This window comes from Periplaneta americana, chromosome 12, assembly GCF_040183065.1.
Source record: "Periplaneta americana isolate PAMFEO1 chromosome 12, P.americana_PAMFEO1_priV1, whole genome shotgun sequence".
NCBI classification, from domain to species: domain Eukaryota; kingdom Metazoa; phylum Arthropoda; class Insecta; order Blattodea; family Blattidae; genus Periplaneta; species Periplaneta americana.
The window spans coordinates 167,358,744-167,370,806 of NC_091128.1; the positions used below are offsets into that span (position 1 = coordinate 167,358,744).

General features: G+C 36.2%; 1 protein-coding gene across 1 annotated transcript in view; it reads right to left on the reverse strand.

Annotated features, from left to right (window-relative positions):
* The window catches only part of LOC138709995 (leucine-rich repeat-containing protein 43-like), a 116,109-nt gene extending 104,904 nt beyond the window's left edge, over positions 1 to 11,205 (reverse strand). The window contains exons 1-2 of the mRNA XM_069840673.1: positions 10,867 to 11,205; positions 8,866 to 9,082 (exon numbers count right to left, since the gene is read on the reverse strand). Of these exons, the coding sequence (XP_069696774.1) occupies positions 8,866 to 9,082; positions 10,867 to 11,205 (556 nt within the window). The remainder of the gene's footprint in view (positions 1 to 8,865; positions 9,083 to 10,866) is intronic.
* Between the last annotated feature and the right edge of the window lie 858 nt (positions 11,206 to 12,063).

The window sequence follows — 12,063 nt, forward strand, 5'->3', positions numbered from 1 at the left end:
TGGTGGATTCTAGAAGATTTAGAGATCTGCAGAAGGGACCGGAGCCTTGGAACATGACACAACGTTCTCTTCCTGGAGGTGATTTGACCATTCAGGTGAATACCTGAGGTACAGCTGTAAAAAAAAAAAGTGGCCGCACTCGTGAACAGCGAATATTTTCAAAGTCCACTTCGGGTCGCGGCGATGTTACACGATGCATGTGCTTATACAAGCAGTTCCGGAACTATGAAAGTGTTCCATATCTGCTCCTCGCAGACCAGCGGTAGAGTACTTGTTTAATGATCCAAAGGTTCTGGGTTCGGGCCTTCTTCAAGTTTTCATTTTATTTTTTAATCGTTCTTTAGCGATGTAAATGATATTCAAATTATCATTTATATCCAGTTATCGTTCTTGATGGATATCACGTTATTTATATTTTATCGTTCTTTAGAGATATGAATAAAATTCAGGTCATCATTTGTATTGTTATCGTTTTATAACGATATGAATAATAATTATTACTATTGTAGCTATAGTATCTCCAATGGGGGTTAGCCCTATTTTATATATGTATGTTAGGGCTATAGTTTTATACACAAAAAAGATAAGCATAAAGAGAAATGGAAAAGGAAATTAAATTAGCTTACGCGATGTAAACAAAACATAAACAATCTGTAAATTAGGCATTGCGATTGCAAAACAAATATCAGTTATCAATTTGAAACATAAAAAAACATTAACAACACACATACGTAACACTTCTATAACACAAATATGCAGCTTTCCGTACCATACATAATAAATTAATACACAATAGTCACACAGACACAATCAAACTATAATTACGACATTGCGACGACATCAAGCATCCCATACCTGACTCACATACATAACAAATCAAGCATCCGTTGCAACACATACACTTCAACATAGTAACCACACTTTTAAAAGTTACAAATTTGGCTCCAAGAAGAATAAATAGGACACTGTTACTAATTACTATTCTTCTACAATTTCTTAAATACATCTGTAATAAATCTGTGAAATTCCGATATGAATAATATTCATATGCGGAGAGTAAGAGGAAGGCAGAAAATAGGAAAGATTGGAGATTGCTGGGTTTGCAATGAAAGACCTGCCCATGGACAGAACACTTATGTATGTATGTTAAGAATGCCTGGAATATCGTGTCTAAAAACAGTCGCTATTTGCAAAGACTAGTCAATTCCATGCCCACTCGACTGCAAGATGATCGAGATAAGAGGAAAATAGACTAAATATTGAATTGTGGCTTTTTGTTTTGTTTTTTGAACGCTTAATTGTTTGAATGTTTTAAGGCCGTCGCCAGTAAATTTGTTTTGTTTATGCCACGAAAGATATTTTTATTGAGAATAAAATCTTTCCATTTGCAGCCACAATATCATAATGATAAAGTCATGGCATAATATATTAATGAACCTGATGTTAATTACTAAAATAATCGTAAAAGAGAAAGGAGCCATTATGTATAGTTTGTCTCTCTCAAAAACAGAACAAAAAAGAACATAAAAAGCACGTGGTTGTAGTCGAACGCAGGACCTAATGAATAAGAGACCTGAACGCTACCATTATGCTATCGATAACACACAGAATACTTCAATTATAACTGTAGATATCAGGCAACGTGGTCCCACAACATGTAACATCGTCTGTCTCCGAATTGTAGCGAAGATACCCGAAGGGAAGTTTGTTTCAGGAGAGCGGCCACTTTTTCTTTTGACAGCTGTACGTCAGACCACCACCAGGGACATGGCATTCAGAATTGGCTGGAGAGGAATGAGTAGTTCGGCGGATGGTGCAGCCGGCTTAGCTGAGCAATTGGGTGCACACGAGCTATAGTCCGGATCAGCTTACTTCATACCCTAAGGGTGAAACCTAACCATTTTTTCCCCCATTACTACATATGCTAGTGGATTATGGTGATTTTCTAGTTTGTAGGTCGAATTTTCTTTTGCCAACTTCGATTCGAATTTCGATACTGACAAATACTACAAATGGTAGTGATTTTGTAACTGTTATGTTGGCAGCTGAGACAAATGTTGTCTGCACTGGAGTTCAATGAAATTAAAATTGTACCGGTTACTGGAAGCTAGTGAAATTTGAACATACTAATAATTAATTAATATCAGTATTAATATTAATACATAATAGTTATTTTATATGTTGCATTGTGGTTATAATTCAAGAATATAGTCAGGTAAGTTTTCGGAGTTTGTACTAATAATTTTGAAGGGGTCAAAAAAAAAAAAAAAATTTAGGTTAGGTCTCGTGAATCAATTGTTTAGTCAAACCAATGAATTTCATATTGGCAGACAAATACCTAACATGTTGATCCCTTTCTCGTATAGTTTGCCTACGAAAATATGTTTCTAATTATTGAATTATTTAGAATAACCTTCCAACATAAAGCAAAGTACGGTAAATAAATAAGTCATTCAGTACGTAGGATCGTGTGATATCTAGTAACAGTTGGCAACACTGACAAGACGGCAATATTTGCTGTTTAGAAACTGTTCTTACGTGCGTAGGAATGGTCCCATCCAGCTCAATAGATTCCAATGTCAACAATTGATAACAACAAAAATAAATTAATTATTACACAACGATTAAATTTTAATAAAGGAAAAGTCGTAAATTCTTATGTTCAAATAGGCAGAATAGATTTATGTGCAAGAAATTGTTAGAACTGATAGGCTATAAGTAATTTCACTTTCTAGAATATTCCTAATTTAAGTCTATGTCTGGCGAATGAGCTCCATACGTTGGCACGGAAGACGCAATTCCGTACCGGAATACATCTGATTCAATTAGTTTATGAAACATTCGCAGAAAGGAGTAACCTTTTTCATATTCGAAAGAGTCACTTCAATAAATGATTGCAGGAATAAGTGCCCAGGGCAGAGAATTTCATTAAAAGAGAACCTCCGTCTCAAATTACGGAACCAATTTGTCAAATTGCTCCTCGTGGAGGAAATTTCTCGGCAGAGGGAATTGTAATTGATTAAATACGATATTCCTTTGTCTGTGATATAATTGAAACAACAATATATTGAATAGGTGGCGCAATCGATAGCATTTCATTTGCGATAATTTCTAATCAGCGCTCAACTGTTTCATAGGAATCTGAATCAATATTCCACTTTGAATGAATTGTTTCTATCCGATGTGAGAGCTGACATTTTATTTTCATCAAATTCTATACTAAATGATTGTGAAAAATGTATTCAAAAGCCATTATTGTGTTCTACATTATATTCTTACAAGAGTGTAAACTCTTAAAACAAATACGGAGAGACGCTGTGCTTTCGCTGACAACAGCTACGGACTAAAAGAATGCCATGAAAACACAGATTTGTTGTTTGATGTTTCAACGACATAGTGAAATTTTGGAGCAGATGCATTATAGGTACCATCAATTATAATCTCCTAAGAAAAGGTCAACGGAAGTAGCGGTTCGATAAATGAAACTATCGATATTCAACTATCGAACCTATTGTTTGAATAATATTGAGGAACAGAGTTTGTTTGCATGTTACCATGGTGGGTGTTTCAAACGCCACAAACGTAATTTGTGAATATCAAAGTGAAATTGAGAAAAAAAAAAACTTCCTACTGGATTAAATTGCAAGGCAAAGAGAATGGTAATTATGGAGTTATTACTCGTATTATTTTTAATTTTCCTGTACACAAATAAAGATAAGTTATATTCGTTTTTATATGATTTCAACATCCAAAAATGGTGAGTAAAACAATTAATTGTGGGGGGGGGGTCCCCCAACCCCCTATTTGTATGATTAGGAAAGTATTTTTGGAATTGTAAGCATCTATGTAAAAACAAGCAACAGAAAAATAGAAGTATTAATTGGGGGTTTCGCCCCCAACCCCTCTATTTGTTTTATTAGGAAACTATTTTTGGAATTATAAGCCTCTAGCTAATTATGTGAAAACGCGATAGAAAAATAATAGTATTAATTGGAGGGCTTCGCCCCAACTCGTTTCACTTATATGATTTGGAGACCATTTTTGGAATTGCAGACCTCTCGCTAACTATGTGAAAAAATAAGCTAGAAAATAAATTAGTATTAAGTGAAAGCCTTTGATTCCCTCCAACCACTTAAACGTATGTTGCCGAAAAGGTTTAGGCCGACCATCGGTGCTATGTTAGCATAAAATAAGTATAAAACACACTATTATTTATTTTCAACAGTTAATAGATAAACATAATAAAAACAAAATAAACACGTTATTTATTTTAGTCTACAGTGAACTGATTTTTATTTAAAATGTTTAGTAATGAGATATTATTTATAATGCAAAGTTTCTTAATTTACATAACGAAAAGTTAACTAAACAAATTAGAGTAGGCTAGGGCAATATATATATACTGTATATATATATATATATATATATATATATATATATATATATATATATATATACTAGTGGCTTGTGCAGCAGATGCTGCTGCAAACTAAGTTCGTTAGACGTTCAAATAAAAATTTTTCAGATTTATTTTCAATGAAGAATGCTTGTCTTTTTAATAGTTATTTGCTTCCATAATAATGAAACATACTCCCTCTGAATGGAGTTTTTTAGGCCAAATACTTTCGCTTGAACCTATCCAACTTCAGTTTTTGAGTTTCAACGCGAAAACGCAAGTATCAATGTCAGGACGATAGCAGTAGCTATTTCAGGTCATTGTGGATTGTAGGCGAAAGTTAAAAAAAAGTCAGGTTTGCTAAGCTTTCGAACAATAGCATTTTCGTATAGCTGCTGCATGTAGAACTTGAAATGTAGAGCGTAAAATCATTTTATCCTAGTAAGAGATCTTGCTGAAATGATCTGGAGACTACAAAATTTTCTAGGCCTCTTATTTTATCTTTTGATCTTTCCTTAGGAACTGTAATTTTTGCGCTCTCTCGAGCCAATACTGAAGACAATGACACATATCAATATCTACACTACACCGTCATTAAGTATATGAAAAAGACCCAACCCCACTGGGCTAATTAGTATAAAAATATTTGATTTTTAATAACAATATTATTATCTTACTTAAGTTTTGTAGTTATATATAGCAGCCACTCAGTAAATTATAGAAATGAAGATCTAAATTAAGATATTGTCTACATTTACTTACATAACCTCAAAGCGTTTCACTTTCATGTCATCAATATAGCATCAATATTATGTACAATTAATGAAAAATAGATGCATCATGATATTAACTATAATAATATTTAATTTCTAATGATAATAATGTCATCAAACCACCTCAAGTTTCGTAGATTTGAATATCCAATACACAGTTGTACTCAGAAAATTATTAGACACTGCAGAATCGGTTTTTAATAACAAATTGAATTGAGCTCTAAATATGTCGGCAATCCTGCAGGTCATGACCTTCGTGTAATAGCCTATTGTTTATTGTAGTGCGTGTTTTGTTCTGAAAGTCAATCGAGTCGGCCGTGATTCGATAAAATTAGTTGTCAAAACTGACATCAGATGGATTTTGGAAAATAGGAAAATTGTGTAGGAAAATTGACATTTCACTGAAAACTACTACTTTTCCGAAAAACTTTGGGTTCCAAGCTTCAAAATGAGGGGCCATTTATTAAAATCCGTTCAGCCGTTTTCCCGTAATTTCCATTACCAGTTCAAATTATATATATATATATATATATATATATATATATATATCTACTCGTATATAGAATTAAAATTTAATTCCGAACGTTCAAGAGAAAATATTTGCGTAAAAAAGTGTAATGAATAATAAATAAGTTTTGGGAAGGCAGTGGTATTATGTATTATTGAAATAAAAAAATTAATAAGTTGGCTATATTAGAATAACAATCGATAATATACTATTTCCAGATAAGAATATGAATCGCTATTATCAAACAGGCTGACAGTATCTATACTGCATCTAAAACGAAAATTTTTACACGAATTTTAATAGCCAAGTATAACACTTTACCGGAAACAGGTAAGATTAGTGAACAATTCAATATTAAAAGTGTAATCCGACCTCGCCATCATCACCTCGCAATGAATAAGCGTCTGTATTTTACCTGAAGAATCAGTTTAGCATGAAAATAGAATCAGGGCGTGGAAATTGGTGTGTCACAAATTATTGCTTTCTATGAGAAACATCGCCGAGGAAAGTCTTTAGCATGTGATGAGAAGAGAATTGGTACTAGAAGTGATTTATAAGTTCACGTCACAAACTGATGATTTTTCGGGAATTACAAGCGATTGCTGGTGTTTCCGTTTCAGCAACATTTTAGGCTCGAAACGAATTCCAAGGAACAGGAAAATTAACCACTCCGGACCAATAGAAAGCGGCATCATGCGCAGGAATAGGCATAACATTAGCTATCACATGCTGCTGTTGACCTCCACATTTTATTAAATGCGACAGAACAGACGTCTAGCCAGATCAGTGAGTGGGTAATTGTGTGAGTCAGTCAATCAGTCCATAAGTACCGGTACCGTTTTTTTCAAATTCCACGGACGTGCTGTTATTTTATTAAGATTCTAAATTTTGCTTTGCCTCTATGCTAATCGGTAGTTTTGTTTTGTTTCAATACGTTGGCTTAATTTTCTTATTTTTTAAATATTTTTTAATATTCTAAGTGAATAAGTTTTATTTTTTTAAAGCTTTAATAGTTATATCCTTGCAATTTCAAATAGACGGGAATGCAGTTTTAATCCCGATCTGCTGATATGTACATCTATTATCAGGCAGTACATCTCACTTGACAATATGTATCAGAAGAAGAACATTTGTTTGCATGCATCTGAAGCCAGATTAATGTAACATGTAGCTAATCGGCGATATATTCGGTGGAGGGGGAAAGGAACTGGCCACCCTATCCCATTATCCCTTCGCCTAGTTGCCTCATAAGTGGTGTCTTCTTAGTATCACTTACGAGGTTCAGATTTGTCTTTGGACAGTTGACTAAACAACAACTACAGAAAGAATTGAAATTTATTAAATTCAACAAGCTGTGAATTGATGGCAAAAGTGGGCGAACATTGTAACGTTAACTGTAAGTTGCAGAATATTCATGTACAAAAACTTCCTCTCACTCTTTTCTTGAATACAGAACATTATTATAAACCCCGTTCTGTTTTTGTCTCAAGGATAATTCATTCATTCATTCATTCATTCATTCATTCATTCATTCATCCATCTATCCATCAATCCATCCATCCATCCCTCCTTCCCTTCTTCCATCTATCCATCCATCCTTCCATCAATCCATCCATTCATCAATCAACCAATCAATCAATCCATCCTTCCATCTTTCCATCAATCCTTCCATCTATCCATTAATCCATCCATCCATCCATCCATCCATCAATCCTTCTATCTGTCTGTCTGTCTGTCTGTCTGTCTGTCTGTCTGTCTGTCTGTCTATCTATCTATCTATCTATCTATCTATCTATCTATCTATCTATCTATCTATCTATCTATCTATCTATCTATCTATCTATCTATCTATCTATCTATCTATCTATCTATCTATCTATCTATCTATCCATTCTTTCATCGATCCATCCATTTTCACCCATATCCACCAATCATCCATCTATCCGTCTATATCCTCCATCCATCCATCCATCCATCCATGCATCCATCCATTTATCCATCCACCCATCCATCCATCCATCCATTTATCCATCCACCCATTCATCCATCCATAGATCCATCCATGCATCCATCCATTTATCCATCCACCCATCCATCCATTTATCCATCCACCCATCCACCCATCCATCCATCCATAGATCCATCCATGCATCCATCCATTTATCCATCCACCCATCCATCCATCCATAGATCCATCCATGCATCCATCCATTTATCCATCCACCCATCCATCCACCCATCCATCCAGCCATTTATCCATCCACCCATCCATGCATCCATTTATCCATCCACCCATAGACCCATCCATGCATCCATCCATTTATCCATCCACCCATCCATCCATCCATTTATCCATCCACCCATCCATCCATAGATCCATCCATGCATCCATCCATTTATCCATCCACCCATCCATCCATCCATAGATCCATCCATGCATCCATCCATTTATCCATCCACCCATCCATCCATCCATTTATCCATCCACCCATCCATCCATAGATCCATCCATGCATCCATCCATTTATCCATCCATTTATCCATCCATCCACCCATCCATCCATCCATAGATCCACCCATCCATCCATCCATTTATCCATCCACCCATCCATAGATTCATCCATGCATCCATCCATTTATCCATCCACCCATCCATCCATCCACTCATCCACTCATCCATCCATCCATAGATCCATCCATGCATCCATCCATTTATCCATCCACCCATCCATCCATCCATCCATAGATCCATCCATGAATCCATCCATTTATCCATCCGTCCACCCATCCACCCATCCATCCACCCGTCTATTTTTCCATCCATCTATCGATCCATCCATGCATCTATCCATCCATTTATCCACCCATCTATCCGTCTATCCTTCCATCCATCCATCCATCCATTTATCCATCCATCCACCCATCCGTCTATCCTTCCATCCATCTATCCATCAATCCATCCTTCCATTTATCCATCCACCCGTCTATTTTTCCATCCATCCATCAGTCCATCCATCCATTCATTTATCCATTCGTCCACCCATCCTCAAGCCAGGCTGGCGCATGTCCCGTTCTGCTGCTAGTGCTGTGCAATCGTCGCTGAAGACTGATGCATTGCGGAACTTGATTAATCGCGCCTGTACATTAGAGGCGAATATGTTATTGCCGCGTTGACAGATATCACTTACCGTCCCATAATTCATTGCGTGCGAGGCCGAGATGCAGCAGCATGGTAGGCGGGCTGCTGCACAAGGCCGTGACGTCGCTGATCGCGTTGCCGAAGAGCTCCAGCAGCTTCAGACGTCTGGGCAGGAGAGCGCCCTGCACGAGGCGCAGCCAGTTGGCGGGCAGGGACAGGGACTGCAGGTTGTGCAGCTTGAGCAGGCCAGGGTCCAGCACCGTCACCTGCGAGGTAGACATCAAGAAGGGGATAAATGAGACGTAAAGACAAACGTCGTTCAAGGGGCTTGCCATTGGATTCTCGAGTTCAAATAGGGCATGGAGCGATGGATTTTAGGAGTAATGCAAATTCTTAGCATGGATGGGTAAAGTTGGGAGTCCCATATTGTAGATTTTGACATTTTCTCATTTTGTATAGGGAGCCAAATTCCCACTGTCTGTCACCAAATATTAGAAGAGATTAGGATCTGCTACTATGTTTAGAATCATGCATACTTCTACTCCGAAATATCTGTTATAGTGCTTTCAATTTCTTACAACTCTTCGAAACCGACATCAAGCACTTCTTTCTATCCCTCATCATAGAACGTCTTTATACTCATCTTCCTATACTGTAGAAATACCTCGCCTCTGGAATTCGTTACCTAATGACGTCAGGGACTGCCGGACTTTATCACAATTCAAAATTAAATTGGAAAATTTTGTCTTAGTTAATATTTTTAGGTATTGCTAGAAGTATTGATTTGTGTTTTTTTTCTTTTTCTTTTTTAACCTAGATTAAAATTGCAAGTTTCTTGTTTATGTTAGTTAATTAGTTAGGATGGAATTAATTATGATACTTAATCACTCATTTAAAGTTTGTATGACTGCAACCTGTGTATATTTTTGTGTGGCTTTACTTTGTTTATAGTGTTTTTTTTTTCTCTCTCTTTATTTCTTGAGTAGCTTTACTTTGTATATTATAGTGTATTTTTTTCTGTTTATTTCTATTATTGTATTTGTATTCCTGGTGTTGTGGAAGAGAAGGCCTGATGGCCTTAACTACACCAGAATAAATAAATAAATAATTAAAATAAATAAATAAACTAATAGAGATTTCGAAATAAACCAAATTGCACTTTAGAGTAAAGGAACGAACGTTTTTATTACATACGCGGTCCGAGCTATGAGCTATCGCTATAGGAGTGGTGGGGGTAGCGACAATATAGAGGGGGAGAAAAATTGTGTCCAGTGTTCCTAATTTAGCGAATTTGTCGATAAACCTGGTCACATTCAACAGCTTTTCGACGACAATTTCTTTTAACTTTTCTATTGCTTTTATACCCAAATCATCAAAATACTATCATTTGGTCCAGGAAGCATTCTTTTTTGTGCAACGATAATTCGCTAAATATGTTCATAATTTAGTCTTGAATAAATTATTTAATAAATCACTCTGGTGTTAGTTGAGAGAATTTGGAGATTCCGAGACGTAGATAGGAGGATAATATTTAAGATAGGAATAGAGATTAAGGGTATTCGAGAATAAGGTGCTTAGGAAAATATTTGGGGCCAAGAGGGATGAAGTTACAGGAGAATGGAGAAAGTTACACAACGCAGAACTGCACGCATTGTATTCTTCACCTGACATAATTAGGAACATTAAATCCAGACGTTTGAGATGGGCAGGGCATGTAGCACGTATGGGCGAATCCAGAAATGCATATAGAGTGTTAGTTGGGAGGCCGGAGGGAAAAAGACCTTTAGGGAGGCCGAGACGTAGATGGGAAGATAATATTAAAATTGATTTGAGGGAGGTGTGATATGATGATAGGGACTGGATTAATCTTTCTTAGGATAGGGACCGATGGCGGGCTTATGTGAGGGCGGAAATGAACCTTCGGGTTCCTTAAAAGCCATTTGTTAATAAGTAAGTGGTTCTCTTGTCCTCTGATCATGCGCAGTGCCTTCTTTCTGGGACTTTGAAAATATCGGTGCTCCATCAATTGTTTCTAAAACTATATAATTGCCATGGAAACCTTGCAATCGGCGAGTCGGACGTTTGACAGGATGGAATAGACGAGTTTGGAGTCGATGGTGGTCTTTCTGAGCAAAGCCTCCTGCAGTACTCCGATCACATTTTCGCATACGTCGTTTTTTCTGTCCTGAGATTCATCTTCGTGCTGATGAAACACAAACTTCGTGAGCTCCAACTTTTCCTCGTAAACCTCAAGCTCTGTACTCTGTGCGATGTTCAGATGTTTCAAGAAACAGCCGATAAACGAAGTCTTCAGCTTCAAGTCCAGGATATCTGAGAACTTCACCTCAGGCAAGTCATGTAGATTTGCAGCTTTTCCGCAAAAGCACATCTTACTAAATCTTATAGTTTCTTCAGTGGAGGTCCATTTCAAATATCTGTCTATTTTTTCTCGAAATTTTCTCTGTTCTTCATTCATTATTACGTTTTTATTACCAAAGTAATTCATATTAATAATACATGCGAATTTTCAAATGTTTTGTTATAATATTACTACAAATAACCACAGTTCATTGAATATTATTCTTAGAAAAATTTAATGAGAAATACCCGGAAGTATTAAGTTAAAATCTATGGTGATGGTTTTTCTTTTGTTACTTCCTATGACAAGACTTCGGGACTGACAATAACGCTGGTTTCCGCGGTAACCATGTACATCAAGAGTTCAACATCTTTCGAAGTTGTCTTTCGTTACATTTATTCTGGAATTAATTTGAGAACTTCATCTCAGGTAAGTCTTGTAAGGGAACGAACAGGTGAAAAATGTAGAAAAATGGAAAAAAATACAAATTTTTGTTTTTATGTTCATAATTTTATTTAAACCTTCTACTTTCATAATATGGCCTCATTTTTTATTTGGGAGCCCTTTAAACCGTGTCACATGACGTTTAAATGTCTGCTTGCACATGCTTCGTTGCCCTTTAAACGAGCTGTCAGCTCTAAAGTTTATGTTGAGCTTTGTAATTTGAATAAAGCGGGCTAGTTTTTTTTCTGGTGTGTATCTAGTGAAATTAAGTTTTCGTAGAACTTTTCCGCAAAAACAGATCTTACTAAATGTTATACTTTCTTCAGCGCAGGTCCATTTCGAATATTTATCTATGTTTTCTCTAAATTCTCTTCATCTGTTTCATTCTGTAGCACGAATGAGTGAATCCAGAAATGCATATAGGATGTTAGTTAGAAAGCCTGA